This window comes from Lampris incognitus, chromosome 6 (genome assembly GCF_029633865.1).
Source record: "Lampris incognitus isolate fLamInc1 chromosome 6, fLamInc1.hap2, whole genome shotgun sequence".
NCBI classification, from domain to species: domain Eukaryota; kingdom Metazoa; phylum Chordata; class Actinopteri; order Lampriformes; family Lampridae; genus Lampris; species Lampris incognitus.
The window spans coordinates 5183150-5201730 of NC_079216.1; the positions used below are offsets into that span (position 1 = coordinate 5183150).

An 18581-nucleotide genomic window follows, 5' to 3' on the forward strand; every position below is an offset into this window, starting at 1 on the left:
AGACAACACTAAGTTGGCACCTGTGGCAGGATACTGTGGTAATGGCGTGGTGACGGCTAGCTAGCAGTGCTGTAGAGAGAGTGCTTCATGGCAGCTATTGATACGTGGGGTCATGCTGAGCGGTCGGTGTGTCAGACTGCAGTGTGTGGCAGTGATGAGTGCTGCCTGGCGGGCTGAGACTTCCCCGCCAGCCTCATTAAGCCTTGTTTACAGCAGACGTCTAGACGCGGGACCAAACCGTGTGCTGCTCTGCCAGCACACAACAGCCCTCGCCTCGCCACCAGCGCCTCCGTCCAAGATGGAAATCGGCCCTGTGCAGACGGACAATGCATCACACAGACAGCCGAGGCAGGCTGCTGTGCTGCAGCAGGGCCGGCGCTCGGCCTCGCTCGCTTAGGACACACTCCGGCTCCATGTCCCCGGCGTTTCTGCTCTTTCAATTTAGGGTTTTCTTTTTTTTTCTTTTCTTCTGAGCAGACGGGGGCAGACGGTAGTGGCAAAGCAACGGCTCCGCCATGCCGAGTGGGTTAGACTCAAGATATCAGGCAAAGTCAGACGGCGAGGAGACATCTCCAGAAACGTCCAAAAAAGGAGTCGTGTGACCCCCCCCCCCACTCCCCACCCCAACTCCCCCACCCCTCATTCCCGTCAGCTGGAAAACGCTCCGGTCCCTGGAGAGAAAGGATCTGTAGAGGAGCTCCTCTGGGGCCTTTCCAGACTCCTCGAAACGGTTACGCTGCTTTCCAAGGTGCTCTGGCAAGACCATGTCAGTTGCCGGTAACAGTAAAGAGAGAAGGGAAAACAGAAACAGAGCAGTCTTCATGGGGGTAATGGAGCAGGGTGGTATTTCATCTGTCTCATAGGTGGTATTTAACTGAAAGGGCTATTTGGCACGTCGGTGCCCCTTATGGAGAAGCATTTGGTGCAGTCATGCACGTCAGACTTACTACTTGTTATTTTCGAAGTGTCCTCGTTGGGAGGCAGTGTGGAAAGCGTACAAGGGAAAGACAATATACCTCCACTTTTGCATTATAAAAGGTAAACGGGAGCAGAACAAGTATGGATGAATTACCCCGTATATCCCCCCCTCCCACACCCAAGAACAAGAGAGGAGGGCTATAAAGGGACAGGACGTGGATGTTTTCTTATGGTTTGTCCCAAGACGATAAAAAAATCAATGCACGCCCACATCAGAGGAGGGGAGAATGGGGTCCCGTAACTCAAGTCTAGCCAGTTCTTATTGGCCAAGTATGAGCACATACAAGGGATGTGACTGGGTAAGAAGATGTTCTCGGTTACACGTGACGTTTGCACAGCAAGAGAAGGGACGTTTAAATAAAGTGAGACATCGAGAGCTGAACATAAATCACATTGCACAGATCGAGGAAATAAAACTGCACAGATCCCGCTGCGGAGTTGTGCAAGTGCACCACTGCGTAGGTAGGGGTCGATAAAAGGCCGCGGCAGCAAACAGTGGATGTGAACGAGGGGAGGCTGCGGGGGATAAAACCACATAAGAGAGACGTTGGAGGTGCACCGATGCTAATACCCGTATCAGATATCGGGCCGATACCCGGCTGAAAGGGAATATCGGTATCGGAGAGTTCGCCTGAGACCAAAATCCGATGCCAGAAGCTGCATAGGGGTAACTGGTCACCGCTCGACTTGCTGCCTTTTTTGGCACCTATATGGGAGCCTGTATGGTGGAAAAAACTGATTCTAGCTCAGTCATTTTCCCATCGACCCCGACCTATTGGTCTCAAGCTGCACTCTTCTGAAAAAGTCAGGGACTGGCTCGGTTCGATATCGGCCGATACTTAAAGAGTCAAATCCATATCGGCAGTGAAAAGGGGATACCGGCGCATCGCCGGGGTACAGTAGAGACGGTTCTCTAGTCTAGGCGATCTATTGGAGTTATCAGAAGAGATCCAAGGGCGTCCGGGTAGCGTAGCGGTCTATTCCGCACCAACACGGGGATCGCCGGTTCGAATCCCCGTGTTACCTCCGGTTTAGTCGGGCGTCCCTACAGACACAAGTGGCCCTGTCTGTGAGTGGGAAGCCGGATGTGGGTGTGTATCCTGGTCGCTGCACTAGCGCCTCCTCTGGTCGGTCGGGGCGCCTGTTCAGGGGGGAGGGGGAACTGGGGGGGGGGTGTAGCGTGATCCTCCCACGTGCTACATCCCCGTGACGAACCTCCTCACTGTCAGGTGAGAAGAAGCGGCTGGCGACTCCACATGTATGGGAGGAGGCATGCGGTAGTCTGCAGCCCTCCCCGGATCGGCAGAGGGGGTGGAGCAGCGACTGGGACGGCTCGGAAGAGTGGGGTAATTGGCCAAGTACAATTGGGGAGAGAAAAAAAGGGGGGAGGGGGAGAGAGAGAGAGAGAGGGGAGGGGGAAGAGAGAGAACTTGCAAATGAGAGAGAGGGGTGGGTGGGTGGGGGGGGGGTTGGTCCTAGCGGTAAGTTCGTGTGAAAACTTGTTAAAATGCCCCCTCGTTTCACCCTGTTGCTCAGAGGTTTATTGGGATTCGGGCCGTGCCAGACTCCCAGAGATCCCGTCTTGCCACAGCAGACGCACTGCAGTGAGTCAGCTAACGCTGTCTGGCCTGACGACATTAAACAATTAAAATAAAATCCTCCATCCATGTTCATTCCTGTCCTCTGGCTTCATCGTGGTTTGGTGTTGCTTCACGGGTCACCTTCTCATTACGGGCTTCGGTTTCTGCCCACACAGGAGAAGTGATTTTCATATTTTTCCTGCTTTGGCAACCTGGAATAATGAAGACAGACAGGAAATGGAGGATGACGAGAGAGGGAGAGAGGGGGGGAGAGAGAGAGAGAGAGAGAGAGAAAGTATGACACAGAAGTTGTAAAGCAAAGATCCCGAGTCCGATTTAATTTCAGAATATTGTGATCTGACCTGAGCCCACATGGTATACAGTATCTGGACATATTCGGTGATGCAGTGATCAATTTGGGCAGCATGGTGGCACAGTGACTATAACAGACACATCTGGGCCTAATCTGGGGCACTTTTGGTACTTAAGGCTCAGTTACGGCACTGGCAAGTGTTGTGTGGGCCAGACGTGGCCCATATGTCATAAACCGGGCCTGACTTGGGTTACAGCACATACTATGTGGGGCAGATGTGGCCCAAGTGTGGCTGAGTTGAGGCAGCCACACTCACCCTGAGTCAACGGCGTCGATGAAGGCCATCTTACGGCCCACATTTGGGCCGTAAGATAACTGCAGATGTGGGCCATATTTGGGTTCGAACCCGGGCGTTGTCCAACCTTGGGGGGTCATCCCAGGTCGTCCTCTGTTTGTAGTTTGCACATTCTCCCCGTGTCTGCGGTGGGTTTTCCCCAGGTGCTCCGGTTTCCCCCACCACCAAAAAGACATGCAGGTTAGGGTTCAGCGTATTCTCATGAAGCGGTCCGTGTGATGTCGTACGAAGAGTTACGCACAACTTTTCATGGATAATCCCTACGAGTGTCCCACGAAACGAGCGATTCAGAGCGCCTGCGCGATCCTCTGCAGTGCAGAACAGCTTCCTTCCACTCCCCCCCTCCACTCCCCCACCCCCAGGGTTAGGGCTAGGGTAACCCTAACCCTGGGGCCAGTGCCTAAGTCACGTGATCACAGCCTGGCCCACGATTACGTGGGTTACATACGAATTTTAGTGCGTTACTTTTCGTACATTTTGCTACAACCGGGGAATGAAGACAGCCTGTAGGGTTAGTACTCCTGTCTGTGCCCCTGAGCAAGGCATGGCAAGATGAACTGGAGTTGCTCCCCGGGTGCTGCACGGTGGCTCTCAGGGTCACGGGGATGCTGGAGTCTATCCCAGCAGTCATTGGGCGGCAGGCGGGGAGACACCCTGGACAGGCCGCCAGGCCATCACAGGGCCCACACATTCATATAGGGACAATTTAGTACGGCCGATTCACCTGACCTACATGTCTTTGGACTGTGGGAGGAAACCAGAAACTTCCAGAATCTGAATCAGAAAAAAAACTTCCCGCTGTTATCCGAGAACGTTGAATCAATTATTCCAGATGCGCCGTTTAGTGGGAGAAACGTTTCGTCACTCATCTAAGTGACTTTGTCAGTCTCTGTTTCTCGGAGACTGACGAAGTCGCCTAGATGAGTGACGAAAGGTTTCTCCCTATAAATGCTGTGTCCAGATGAACTGGTTCAACTTTCTGGGCTCTCCTTACCTGGATATACTGAGCATGCATCAGGAACCCATCAGTTCCAGCTGTTATACTTTACCATACGTTGCTCCCAGGCCTCAGAAGTTGGAACACATGTATCAGGAGAAAGGACTGTTGGATTCAGATTTGGTCTCTGCAAAGCAAAGGAAATACACGTCTACTTATATGTCTGCTTAGTTTTTTTTCTAAGTATTAGTTTGTTGATAAAGATATAACAAAGTTCCCCTGCCTCCGGGGGGAAGAGAGCGGGGAGTCTGTAAACTGACGTCAAGACACTTCTCTATCTCCTCAGACTTTTGGCTTCCTGCCAAGCTTCGCTAATCAGACAAACTCAGTCCAGCAGATGTATTTGTATTTCACAACCACTGGCTGGATTCCCAGTAAACTCTATTTTATGTTCAACAACTGAGGAGTTTCTCCTTTTTTTTTTATTGCTATCGTCGATACTAATGTACTTTCTAAAGCCCCTTAAGGAGTAGCGCAGGTTCCTTAAGGAGCGGTTAGCGTATTAGCACCTTGCGCGATGTGACCTGGGACCTTCTTTATTGAGACGACAACCTCACCCACCCACCCACCAATGCTGTCACCATGGAATATATATTTTTCACACTGAGTCATTCTTCTCATTTTGGCTAGGGCTAGTTTGGCGTGCTGACCACTTGGGCTCTTTGGCAAACATCCAAGTAGCCGGTTTGCCAAAGCCAGTTCACGAGCTTGCTCCAGCAGATGTGTTTGTATTTCACAACCACTGGCTGGATTCCCAGTAGGCCACACAACTGATGCGTCGTTATGTTTTTAAATTGTTGTTGTTGATACTGATGTACGTTTCTTCAAAGAGTCGTTAGCATGTTTTATTCGTTTTTCACACTGGGCTATTTTTTTCTCGTCTTGGCTAATGCTAATTTGGCGCGCTGATCTCTCGGGCCCTTTGGCAGAGAAAGACCAAGCAGCCAATCTGCCAAAGCCATTTCACGTCTGGCAGATCCCCCCCTCCCTCTGGCAGACCGCAGGCCAGCGAGTGTATTCGGTTTGATTGCGACGGCTGATTGTTTACAGAGTCGAGGCGTTCCACGCTCCTCGTCCACATGAATCAGCAGCGGAGTCACCGCAGAGCTGGTCCCTCTCCAGTACAAAACCTCTCTTGTTTCTGCAACAACATCTCCATCATTCATTCACCGTCGAAGAAACGCTCGCAGACGTTCCCCCGTGCCAGACGGCTTCAGGATTTTGTTTTCCGTCTTTTGAGGCACATCAGAGAATTAAAGTGGTCTCCTTTGAGTACAATTGCTGTATTCTTGTTCCCGTGTTTGTATTATATTTCCACATTAAATCAGTGTGACTCACTCAGCGTGTCTGAACAGTGCATCAGTAAATTTGCTTTCTGGTGAAGGACAAAGCGGCGGTAAAGAAACCGTGTGGTGGATCCTGATCTCACAACCCAGCCTTTGATTGCTGTTCACATGAGGAGGGAGGCGGACCCCTGCGTGGGTAAAACCTGTTCACGTGAGGAGGCGGACCCCTGCGTGGGTAAAACCTGTTCAGGTGAGGAGGCGGACCCCTGCGTGGGTAAAACCTGTTGGCTTCTTGCAGGTGGGCAATAATACACGATACCCTTTTTCCACTACAGGGCTGTGCCGTGAAATTCAGTGGTACGAGTCCTCTTCAATTGCTTCAACCCACTCGGGCACACATTCCAAGTCTGAAGGATTTAGTCCTTCTCTTCCCCGCTTGTCATCCGGGACTTCCTATTTGTACGCCATTTCACATAAGGCGGGGTAACATGACGTTCAGATAATGGTCATGGTAAGGTCAGGGTGAGGATTAGGGTTAGGGTTAGGCAGGTAGGGTTAAGGGTATTGGTTAAGGTGAGGGCCAGGGTGAGGGTAGGGTTAGGCCGGTAGGGTTAAGGGTATTGGTTAAGGTGAAGGCCAGGGTGAGGGTAGGGTTAGGCCAGTAGGGTTAAGGGTATTGGTTAAGGTGAGGGCCAGGGTGAGGGTAGGGTTAGGCCGGTAGGGTTAAGGGTATTGGTTAAGGTGAGGGCCAGGGTGAGGGTAGGGTTAGGCCGGTAGGGTTAAGGGTATTGGTTAAGGTGAGGGCCGGGGTGAGGGTAGGGTTAGGCCGGTAGGGTTAAGGGTATTGGTTAAGGTGAAGGCCAGGGTGAGGGTAGGGTTAGGCCAGTAGGGTTAAGGGTATTGGTTAAGGTGAGGGTCGGGGTGAGGGTATGGTTAAGGGTATTGGTTAAGGTGAGGGCCGGGGTGAGGGTAGGGTTAGGCCAGTAGGGTTAAGGGTATTGGTTAAGGTGAGGGCCGGGGTGAGGGTAGGGTTAGGCCAGTAGGGTTAAGGGTATTGGTTAAGGTGAGGGCCAGGGTGAGGGTAGGGTTAGGCTGGTAGGGTTAAGGGTATTGGTTAAGGTGAGGGCCGGGTTGGGGGTAGGGTTAAGGGTATTGGTTAAGGTGAGGGTCAGGGTGAGAGTAGGGTTAGGCTGGTAGGGTTAAGGGTATTGGTTAAGGTGAGGGCCGGGTTGGGGGTAGGGGTGGGGTTAAGGTTAATAATGGTAAGGCTGGAATGGTTATGGTGGTGTCATCTGGGTGAGGTGGCGTTCATATGAGGAGCACCCTTGTCATGTGGTGCTGGCCCGTTTAGAATGGGGTCATGGGGGCGGTCCTTAACATCATCTCCTTCATGATTGGTCCCTTAACTGTCACTTAGTGCTGATGTCAACATAAGATCATTTGGTGGAGTTCTTTGTGGGTTTGTTGTGCGCTGTACCTTGTTATCGAGAGCGAAATTAAACGAAGTCTGTTGTCCACCGTGCTCTCGTTTCCTGTTTGTAGCCTGTTCAGGTTAAAGTTCACAAAAATACTAAAGATGAATAAATAGAAAATGGCACAGCGGTTAGCGTGGTCGCCTCACAGCAAGAAGGTCCTGGGTTCGAGCCCCGGGGTTCGAGTCCAACCTTGGGGGGCGTCCTCTGTGTGGAGTTTGCATGTTCTCCCCGTGTCTGCATGGGTTTCCTGCGGGGCCTCCGGTTTCCTCCCACAGTCCAAAGACACGTAGGTCAGGTGACTCGGCCATATTGAATAGTCCCTGGGTGTGAATGTGTGTGTGTGCGGGGGGGGAGGGGGTCTCTGTGATGGACCGGCGAGCTGTCCAGGGTGTCTCCCCGCCTGCCGCCCAGTGACTGCTGGGATAGGCTCCGGCACCCCCGCCACCCTGAGAGCAGGATGAGCGGTTTAGATGACGGATGGATGGATGGAATAATAAAAACAAGCTAGCCCAGGAAACACGGGGCGACTGGCAGTCTTGTTACCATAGCAATGCCATCTTCTGGCCCTGCTCCTTCCATATACGATGGGAATGCATCAGGGCCCAACTTGGCCTTACTGGGCTAAACCCAGCACGGCCCTTTACGGCACAGTTCTGGATGGCGGAGATGAGCGGGGAGAGGTTGTTTCACCGGGCGGCGGCAGGGGAAATCTCTAAAAGATGCAGGGAAAACCCTTCTCCTGTGGCCAGTAAGGACGCTTTGAAGATAGGCCGTGTTTCAGGTGAAACGTGTTCAAGCCATCTTACATGTTCTTATGACACACACAGACCCACTAACGCTGGTTTTCTCCATGCAGGAGGAGAGCAGGTCTCCATTGAGGAGTGCTGTAAGGATGGCCAGAAGCGAGGCACGAACAGCGAGGACTGTGCCGCCCTGCCGCTCATCTCCGAGTCCACCACATGCAGGTGAGCAGTGAGTGGCCTTCTGCTCCCATTCAGCAGGAGGTCAGTACAGCAGGCCCGTTAGGAGGACCCGTCAGACTGGTAGCCCGAGACCTGACCAGATTATAAAGTCGAGTAAGGGCTGTAGCCCACATCATCCTTCAACCTTACATTAGACTAACCCTGTTCGGGGGGGGGGGGTAGGATACCCTGACTTACCCTGTTCGGAGGGGGGGGGGGGCTGCCCTTGGCAGAAGACAACAGCAGCCATGGTCAGATACTGTCCTACTGTACTGTATGTTGGTTTGGAAATCACAAGAAAAGCCAGGCCGGAGAGGTGAGGAAGCTTCCGGTAAGGCCGCCGGGCTGCAGCGGTCTGGTCTCGGTGTCCTACACCTGACACCTTCGTCTTATTCCTGTTCTTATTCCCATACATGTGTACAGACGTACTGCCTTCTCATTGTGTGGCTATGCTTTAGAAAAATGCATAGAGGACATTCATGTTTTCTGGGGGGATCCGGGTGGCGTAGCGGGCTATTCTGTTGCCTACCAACACGGGGATCGCCGGTTCGAATCCCCGTGTCGCCTCCGGCTTGGTCGGGCGTCCCTACAGACATAATTGGCCGTGTCTGCGGGTGGGAAGCCGGATGTGGGCATGTGTCCTGGTCGCTGCACTAGCGCCTCCTCTGGTCAGTCGGGGCGCCTGCTCGGGGGGAGGGGGAATAGTGTGATCCTCCCACGCGCTACGTCCCCCTGGTGAAACTCCTCACTGTCAGGTGAAAAGAAGCGGCTGGCGACTCCACATGTATGGGAGGAGGCATGTGGTAGTCTGCAGCCCTCCCCGGGTCGGCAGAGGGGGTGGAGCAGCAACCGGGACGGCTCGGAAGGGTGGGGTAATTGGCCAAGTATACTGGGGAGAAAAAGGGGGAGGGTTAACTTTTTCTATCTATCGATCAACCAACCTGCCTGCCTACCTACTTGTCTGTCTGTCAGTCAATCTATTAACGATGCTGTGAACATGTTGTATGGTGGACGCTGTCCAGAAGGAGCTTCCTGCAAAATACCTGCACATTTCTGAACATCCATCTATCTATCTATCCATCCATCTATCCATCCATCTATCTATCTATCTATCTATCTATCTATCTATCTATCTATCTATCTATCTATCTATCTATCTATCTATCTATCTATCTATCTATCTATCTATCTGTCTGTCTGTCTGTCTGTCTGTCTGTCTGTCTGTCTGTCTGTCTGTCTGTCTGTCTGTCTGTCTGTCTGTCTGTCTGTCTGTCTGTCTGTCTGTCTGTCTGTCTGTCTGTCTGTCTGTCTGCCTGCCTGCCTGCCTGCCTGCCTGCCTGTCCATCCATCCATCTATCTATCTGTCTGTCTGTCTATCAAGAGTTATGGATTGTATCCAACCCCGTTGGGATCATCTGTGGTGGGTGGTGGATGGGTGGGGGTGTGGGTGGGTGGATGTGGGGGGGGGGGTCTGGGGTCTGTATGGGCTCTCCATGTCAGATTACTTTACCTGATCCTCATAAATCTCCCGCCACATAATTGCGCCTGGCGTGCGCGGGAGTGGTGTTTTCACGGCCCTGGGTTACCAGCAGCTGTGTCGGTAACACTAGAAGGTGCCCCTGCCGCAGGTTCAATTCCCGACAGACGTGATCCGCTCCTTGATGGCAAACACATTTGCACACAAAACACCGACGTGATCCAGAATTAGTCTAAATTATAGCGCCGGGGGAAAGAGAGGAAGAGGGTGGGGGTGGGGGTGGGTGGTGGTGGTGGTGGGGGGGGGTTTGAGATGAGGGGGCTATTTCCAAAAAACCCAGGAAATACCTCCGAGGTGAGATGCCACAGAGAAAAGGGATGGAGAGAGGCAATAACAGGAAATTGGAGGGATTATTTTAGACACCAAAGTGGAGACGGGGGGGGGGGGGGGGAGAAGGCGAGGAAGAGGAGGAGGAGGAGGAGGAGAAGCGAAAGAAAAACAAGATCTCGGCTGTTTCCTTAAAAGGTTGCGCGGAGGAGGCGCTCGTCCCGACACTACAGTTTAGTTTATGTGGAAAGAGGTTTTCTCGTAAGCGTTGATAAAGTGGCTTGCTGGAACCGGTAAGGGGGATGGATGGTGGTGGTGGGGGTGGGGTGGGGGTGGTGGGGTGGCTGTACTTTTTCTCCATCGTGTAAGAGAAGAGCGAGGAAAGAGAAGATGAGACAGAAAAATCAAACAGCTTTTATGACCGGACCCCCTGGAGCAGGCTTCAGCAGATCCTCCCCAGGAGCCTGTCGGGGTGAAGAACCTGGACGGCCCGGCCATATTAAAGCTGCACTCCTTAGTTCACGTGGAAACCGGAGGGTCGCCCCGCTACCGCAAGGCAGACCTGAGGGCCGGACGCTGCTGTCGCTCCCAGCCTGACTGACAGGTGTCTAAATACGAGGAGGGACACTGAGCAACAGCTGCATCGGGGGGTCCAGCGTTGTCGGGCGCTGTAGAAGGGTTGGTCGCAGCACCCGTGTTGGGAAAGACCGGAGTAGAGGAGGCCCCGTGTTTTCAATGGCCAAAGACACAGCATGATTACAACCCAGCCTCTTCAATTATATATGCAAATACACCTCCGCTTTTTTTGTCTTACCATTAATTTTATCCCCATCGAATTTTTTGGCCAACTACCCCGCTCCTCCGAGCCGCCCCGGTCTCTGCTCCACCCCCTCTGCCGACCACCACACGCCTCCTCCCATACATGTGGAGTCACCAGCCGCTTCTTTTCACCTGGCAGGGAGGAGTTTCACCAGGGGGACGTAGCGCGTGGGGGGATCACGCTATCTCTCCAGTTCCCCCCCCCAACCAACCAGAGGAGGCGCTAGTGCAGCGACCAGGAGACACACCCACATCCGGCTCCCCACCCGCAGACACGGCCAGTTGCAGCATTAATGAATAAATAAAAGATAAAGAAGCATTGAGCGATAACAGTCTAACGCAGTGTTTCTCAACCCAGTCCTCCAGGACCCCCTACCCTGCATATCTTCTTTGCAACCCTGAATAGGTACCTGTTTGTAGTTATTCAACCAATCAGCAATGAATTGTGTCAGACGTTGCACACCTTGCATAATTAAGTGCTGCGAGATGATTGGTCGAGTAAGTGCAAGCAGGGCTACCTATGCAGGGTTGCAATGAAAACCTGCAGGATAGGGGGTCCTTGAGGACCGGGTTGGGAAACCCTGGTGATGGCTCTCAGCAAGTTGGCATCAGTATCGAGCACTTATTATTACAGAGCACTGCTTAATAGTTAATAGCTAGTTCAGGAACGGCGTCATCTGTGCAGGTACAAGTACACAGTACGATGAAATTCTGACTCGCTGTAATCCAGCTCGATTTTCAAGTATAACGGAAGGAAAGGGCGACACGATAACGTCATGCAGTACAGCATCTCCCCATTTCTGACCAGAGACCAGTATTCAGACTGCACGCCTGACATGCCAGTGAAATAGCAGAACCAGATCAGCGTCCTTTATTCGTGAGGTCAGACATACAGGGAATTTGGTTTGGCACATTGTTACCCTAACACACAAAAAGACACAGCAAGAAACACGAGATAAAAAGGTAGAAATAAAAAAAAACTCAGTCAATAAATAGATAATATATTTATCGGCCGTAGGTCATATAGTCTGCTAGCAATCTATGTTAGAATCAGAATCAGGATCATCTTTATTTGGCCATGTATGTTTACACAGACATGGCATTTTACTGCGGTTTTTCGGCTCCCGGCGTACTTACATACGGCGTAACAGTCTTCAGCAATATGTCCAAGGGACTGCTTTAGACAGCTGTGCCATGGTGCAGGGTGCGAAGATGCTGGGGTAAATATGTTAGCAGGCTACTTACATACATGGGGTAGGTGGACATGACAGAATAGGCATGCATACATACAATACACAGCATATACAGACTGCTTAGGTCGATTATGACAATGTTAAGTATTCATCACAAGGACGGCCTGCAGAAAGAAACTGGTCCTGTGTCTGGTTGTGTTGGGGTACAGTGCTCTGTAGCGCCTACCAGAGGGGAGGAGTTGGAACAGGTTGTGACCAGGGTGTGATGGGTCTGCAGCGATGTTGCCTGCCCGTTTCCTGACTCTGGAGGTGTCTCTGTAGCGCCTACCAGAGGGGAGGAGCTGGAACAGGTTGTGACCAGGGTGTGATGGGTCTGCAGCGATGGTGCCTTCCCGTTTCCTGACTCTGGAGGTGTATTAAGTCCTGAATGGAGGGCAGGTGGGCACCAATGATTTTCTCTGCAGTCCTGTCTGTCTTTTGTAGTACGTCCCTGTCCTGTTTGGTGGCCGGTCCAAACCAGACAGTGATGGACGTGCAGAGGACAGACTGCATTATTGCAGAGCAGACCTGAATCAGCAGCTCTGGAGGCAGGTTGAACTTCCTGGGCTGGCAGAAGGTACATCCTCTGCTGGGCCTTTTTGATGATGGTGCCTGTGTTAGATGCCAGATTGTGGATCCCAGGAACCTGAAGGTTTCCACCGCAGACACCATGCTGTCCAGTATGGTGACGGGGGGCAGTGTTGGGGGTCTCCTCCTGAAGTCCACTGTCATCGCCACAGTTCTGAGCGTGTTCAGCTCCAGGTTGGTATGACCCCATTAGAGGGCCAGCTGTTCAAGCCCCCCGTCTGTATGCGGGCTCATCAGGAGTTTCACGGACAGGTCTCCTGAGATGCAGTCATTTGTGTGAGGAGGGAGAAGAGACGAGACAGAGAAAGCCACTTTTATTTTTGTCATTGTGTTGTATTGTGTTGTGTTGTATTTTGCCATTGTTTTCTGTGAGGGTCTCCAGAGACGTCTAGTGGGTCACAACTGAGAGGGACGTATGTCTATGAATTGATTTTTAGGAAAATCCTTCTCGTTTTACCTGTAAGTCAATTCAGTCACACACACACACACACACACACACACACACACACACACACACACACATATCCCTGCTGGTCACGTCTGGGGTGATTTTTAAAATCACTCTTCTTCAAGGCATGGCAGTATTCCAATATGGCGCGCAATGGTGATGCTGCGGATGAAAGTGTTGCCCGCATTTCATGTGACTCCTCTCTGTATGTGTGCTGACAGGATGGTGCAGGAGCAGTGCTGTGTGTTTTGTGTGACTCCTCTGTCTGTCTCCATGGTGACAGGATAGTGCAGGAGCAGTGCTTTGTGTTTTGTGTGACTCCTCTCTCTCTCTGCCTGTGTGCTGACAGGATAGTGCAGGAGCAGTGCTGTGTGTTTTGTGTGACTCCTCTGTCTGTCTCCATGGTGACAGGATAGTGCAGGAGCAGTGCTGTGTGTTTTGTGTGACTCCTCTCTGTATGTGTGCTGTCAGGATAGTGCAGGAGCAGTGCTGTGTGTTTTGTGTGACTCCTCTCTGTCTCTGTGCCGACAGGATAGTGCAGGAGCAGTGCTGTGTGTTTTGTGTGACTCCTCTCTGTCTCTGTGCTGACAGGATAGTGCAGGAGCAGTGCTGTGTGTTTTGTGTGACTCCTCTGTCTGTCTCCATGGTGACAGGATAGTGCAGGAGCAGTGCTGTGTGTTTTGTGTGACTCCTCTCTGTATGTGTGCTGTCAGGATAGTGCAGGAGCAGCGCTGTGTGTTTTGTGTGACTCCTCTCTGTCTCTGTGCCGACAGGATAGTGTTGGAGCAGTGCTGTGTGTTTTGTGTGACTCCTCTCTGTGTGCTGACAGGATAGTGCAGGAGTAGTAATTGGTGTTTTGTGTGACTCCTCTCTGTCTCTGTGCCGACAGGATAGTGCAGGAGCAGTACTGTGTGTTTTGTGTGACTCCTCTCTGTATGTGTGCTGACAGGATAGTACAGGAGCAGTAATTGGTGTTTTGTGTGACTCCTCTCTGTCTCTGTGCCGACAGGATAGTGCAGGAGCAGTGCTGTGTGTTTTGTGTGACTCCTCTCTGTCTGTGTGCTGACAGGATAGTGCAGGAGCAGTGCTGTGTGTTTTGTGTGACTCCTCTCTTTCTGTCTCCGTGCTGACAGGATAGTGCAGGTGCAGTGCTTTGTGTGACTCCTCTCTGTCTCTGTGCTGACAGGATAGTGCAGGAGCAGTGCTGTGTGACTCCTCTCTGTCTCTGTGCTGACAGGATAGTGCAGGAGCAGTGCTCTGTGTTTTGTGTGACTCCTCTCTTTCTGTCTCCGTGCTGACATGATAGTGCAGGAGCAGTGTTGTGTGACTCCTCTCTCTGTCTGTGTGCTGACAGGATAGTGCAGGAGCAGTGCTGTGTGTTTTGTGTGACTCCTCTCTGTCTGTGTGCTGACAGGATAGTGCAGGAGCAGTGCTGTGTGTTTTGTGTGACTCCTCTCTCTGTCTCTGTGCTGACAGGATAGTGCAGGAGCAGTGTTGTGTGACTCCTCTCTCTGTCTGTGTGCTGACAGGATAGTGCAGGAGCAGTGTTGTGTGACTCCTCTCTCTGTCTGTGTGCTGACAGAATAGTGCAGGAGCAGTGCTGTGTGACTCCTCTCTGTCTGTGTGCTGACAGGATAGTGCAGGAGCAGTGCTGTGTGTTTTGTGTGACTCCTCTCTGTCTGTGTGCTGACAGGATAGTGCAGGAGCAGTGCTTTGTGACTCCTCTCTCTGTCTGTGTGCTGACAGGATAGTGCAGGAGCAGTGCTTTGTGACTCCTCTCTCTGTCTGTGTGCTGACAGGATAGTGCAGGAGCAGTGCTTTCTGTGACTCCTCTGTCTGTGTGCTGACAGGATAGTGCAGGAGCAGTGTTGTGTGACTCCTCTCTCTGTCTGTGTGCTGACAGGATAGTGCAGGAGCAGTGTTGTGTGACTCCTCTCTGTCTGTGTGCTGACAGGATAGTGCAGGAGCAGTGTTGTGTGACTCCTCTCTCTGTCTGTGTGTTGACAGGATAGTGCAGGAGCAGTGCTGTGTGACTCCTCTCTGTCTGTGTGCTGACAGGATAGTGCAGGAGCAGTGTTGTGTGACTCCTCTCTCTGTCTGTGTGCTGACAGGATAGTGCAGGAGCAGTGTTGTGTGACTCCTCTCTCTGTGTGCTGACAGGATAGTGCAGGAGCAGTGTTGTGTGACTCCTCTCTCTGTGTGCTGACAGGATAGTGCAGGAGCAGTGTTGTGTGACTCCTCTCTCTGTCTGTGTGCTGACAGGATAGTGCAGGAGCAGTGTTGTGTGTTGTGTGACTCCTCTCTCTGTCTGTGTGCTGACAGGATAGTGCAGGAGCAGTGTTGTGTGACTCCTCTCTCTGTCTGTGTGCTGACAGGATAGTGCAGGAGCAGTGCTGTGTGACTCCTCTCTCTGTCTGTGTGCTGACAGGATAGTGCAGGAGCAGTGTTGTGTGACTCCTCTCTGTCTGTGTGCTGACAGGATAGTGCAGGAGCAGTGTTGTGTGACTCCTCTCTCTGTCTGTGTGCTGACAGGATAGTGCAGGAGCAGTGCTGTGTGTTTTGTGTGACTCCTCTCTGTCTGTGTGTTGACAGGATAGTGCAGGAGCAGTGTTGTGTGTTGTGTGACTCCTCTCTCTGTCTGTGTGTTGACAGGATAGTGCAGGAGCAGTGTTGTGTGTTGTGTGACTCCTCTCTCTGTCTGTGTGTTGACAGGATAGTGCAGGAGCAGTGTTGTGTGACTCCTCTCTCTGTCTGTGTGTTGACAGGATAGTGCAGGAGCAGTGTTGTGTGACTCCTCTCTGTCTGTGTGCTGACAGGATAGTGCAGGAGCAGTGTTGTGTGTTGTGTGACTCCTCTCTCTGTCTGTGTGTTGACAGGATAGTGCAGGAGCAGTGTTGTGTGACTCCTCTCTCTGTCTGTGTGTTGACAGGATAGTGCAGGAGCAGTGTTGTGTGACTCCTCTCTCTGTCTGTGTGCTGACAGGATAGTGCAGGAGCAGTGTTGTGTGACTCCTCTCTGTCTGTGTGCTGACAGGATAGTGCAGGAGCAGTGTTGTGTGACTCCTCTCTCTGTCTGTGTGCTGACAGGATAGTGCAGGAGCAGTGTTGTGTGACTCCTCTCTCTGTCTGTGTGCTGACAGGATAGTGCAGGAGCAGTGTTGTGTGACTCCTCTCTCTGTCTGTGTGCTGACAGGATAGTGCAGGAGCAGTGTTGTGTGACTCCTCTCTCTGTCTGTGTGCTGACAGGATAGTGCAGGAGCAGTGTTGTGTGACTCCTCTCTCTGTCTGTGTGCTGACAGGATAGTGCAGGAGCAGTGTTGTGTGACTCCTCTCTGTCTGTGTGTTGACAGGATAGTGCAGGAGCAGTGTTGTGTGACTCCTCTCTGTCTGTGTGCTGACAGGATAGTGCAGGAGCAGTGCTGTGTGACTGTGCTGGAGGACAGCATGTGCACCAACGGCATCAACATGGCCAAAGACCAGGGAGCCTGCGACCCCCTGTTCGTCACCAACACCTGTGAGACCAAGACCACTAAGGTGTGTGTGTGTGTGTGTGTGTGTGTGGTGGGGGAGGGGGGGGGCATTTCTGTGTGTACGTTACGACCACATAGGTCATTTGTTCTACCCTGCAACACTGCTAATTATGAAGTCCTCGTTTGAGGACACTGGGACTTTAAAACGTAACCACAGGTGGTAATAAGCTGCTTGTACAAACGACCTATGGGGTCGTTTGTTGGTGGAGGACCGTCTCAGAAATACACACACTCACATGCAAACACACACGCATTTGATTATGTGCATTAATTGAAACACACACACACACACACACATTTAATGATGTGCAGTACGCACACAGGCTGTGATCCTCCCACACTGCACGTGTGGAGAGATGGATTCCTCCTGCCCTGCTCAGTCCCTGTCCATCACTCCACCAGGCAGGCAGGCAGGCAGCGAGCGGAGGGGGTGGAGGACTGATTCATGAGGGAGACGGTGTGTGTCGGGTAGCTGCATGTGCATGCCTCTGTGTGTGTGTGCGTGTGTGTGTTTGTGTGTGTTTCTGCGTGTGTGTGTGTTTGTGCATGTGTGTGTGTCTGTGTTTGTGCATATGTGCGTGTGTTTCTGCATGTGTGTGTTTCTGCATATGTGTGTTTGTGTTTGTGCATGTGTGTGTGTGTTTATGCATGTGTGTCTGTGTATATGTTTGTGCACATGTCTGCGTGTGTGTTTGTGCGTGTGTGTGTGTTTGTGCATGTGTATCTGCGTGTATGTGTTTGTGCGTGTGTGTGTGTTTGTGCATGTGTGTCTGCATGTATGTGTTTGTGCATGTGTGTGTGCGTGTGTGTATGTGTCTGCATGTGTGTTTGTGCTTGTGTGTCTGCGTGTGTGTGTTTGTGCATGTGTGTTCGTGCTTGTGTGTGTTTGTGCATGTGTGTCTGCGTTTGTGTGTTTATGCATGTGTGTCTGCGTGTATGTGTTTGTGCATGTGTGTGGGTGTGTATGTCTGCATGTGTGTTTGTGCCTGTGTGTGTGTTTGTGCATGTGTGTGTGTGTTTGTGCATGTGCGTGTTTATGCATGTGTGCCTGCGTGTATGCGTGTGTGTTTGTGTATGTGTCTGCATGTGTGTTTGTGCTTGTGTGTGTGTTTGTGCATGTGTGTCTATGTGTGTGTGTGTATGTGTTTGTGCATGTGTGTGTATGTGTGTTTGTGTATGTGTCTGCATGTGTGTTTGTGCTTGTGTGTGTGTTTATGCATGTGTGTCTGCGTGTATGTGTTTGTGCGTGTGTGTGTTTGTGTATGTGTCTGCATGTGTGTTTGTGCTTGTGTGTGTGTTTATGCATGTGTGCCTGCGTGTCTGTGTTTGTGTGTGTGTGTGTGTGTTTGTGTATGTGTCTGCATGTGTGTTTCTGCATGTGTGTGTGTGTGTGTGTGTGCGTGTGTGTGTGTTTGTGCGTGTGTGTGTGTTTGTGTATGTGTCTGCATGTGTGTGTGTGTGTGTTTGTGTATGTGTGTGTGTTTGTGCGTGTGTGTGTGTTTGTGTATGTGTCTGCATGTGTGTTTCTGCATGTGTGTGTGTGTGTGTGTGTGTGTTTGTGCGTGTGTGTGTGTGTGCGGTTGTCTGCACGGCGAGCAGGACGAGAAGCGTGTCACTCCGGGGAGAAATGGAGCTTGTTGCTGTCAGTTCGATTATAAATTCAGCCCCGATTCCAGAATCTTCCACAGGCTCGGCTCCAAGCTTTTTTCCCTCTTTCCTTTTTTTTTTTTTTGTTTTCATTCTCCCTCAGCCTCGCTCTGTTTTACCCACCACAAGAGCTCTCATGCACACACACACACACACACACACACACACACACACACAGACACACACACCAGCGTGTGATGCAGACAGACGCCTTGCAACACATTTGGAGGGAGGACGAGCGGGCGGAGGATGACATCACCGTCGGCGCGGCGCAAGCGAGCGAGCAAGCCTCGACCTGATCCCGAGTCCCTTCAGCGGGCCTGATCCCGAGTCTCTTCAGCGGGCCTGATCCCGAGTCTCTTCAACGGGCCTGATCCCGAGTCCCTTCAGCGGGCCTGATCCCGAGTCCCTTCAGCGGGCCTGATCCCGAGTCCCTTCAGCGGGCCTGATCCCGAGTCTCTTCAGCGGGCCTGATCCCGAGTCCCTTCAGCGGGCCTGATCCCGAGTCCCTTCAGCGGGCCTGATCCCGAGTCCCTTCAGCGGGCTTGATCCCGAGTCTCTTCAGCGG

General features: G+C 52.0%; 1 protein-coding gene across 2 annotated transcripts in view; it reads left to right on the forward strand.

Moving 5' to 3' along the window:
• fbln1 (fibulin 1) overlaps positions 1-18581 on the forward strand; it is a 78634-nt gene that overhangs the window by 2074 nt on the left and 57979 nt on the right. For both annotated transcript variants that reach the window (XM_056281330.1, XM_056281328.1), the window contains exons 2-3: positions 7841-7949; positions 16238-16370. In XM_056281330.1, the coding sequence (XP_056137305.1) occupies positions 7841-7949; positions 16238-16370 (242 nt within the window). The remainder of the gene's footprint in view (positions 1-7840; positions 7950-16237; positions 16371-18581) is intronic.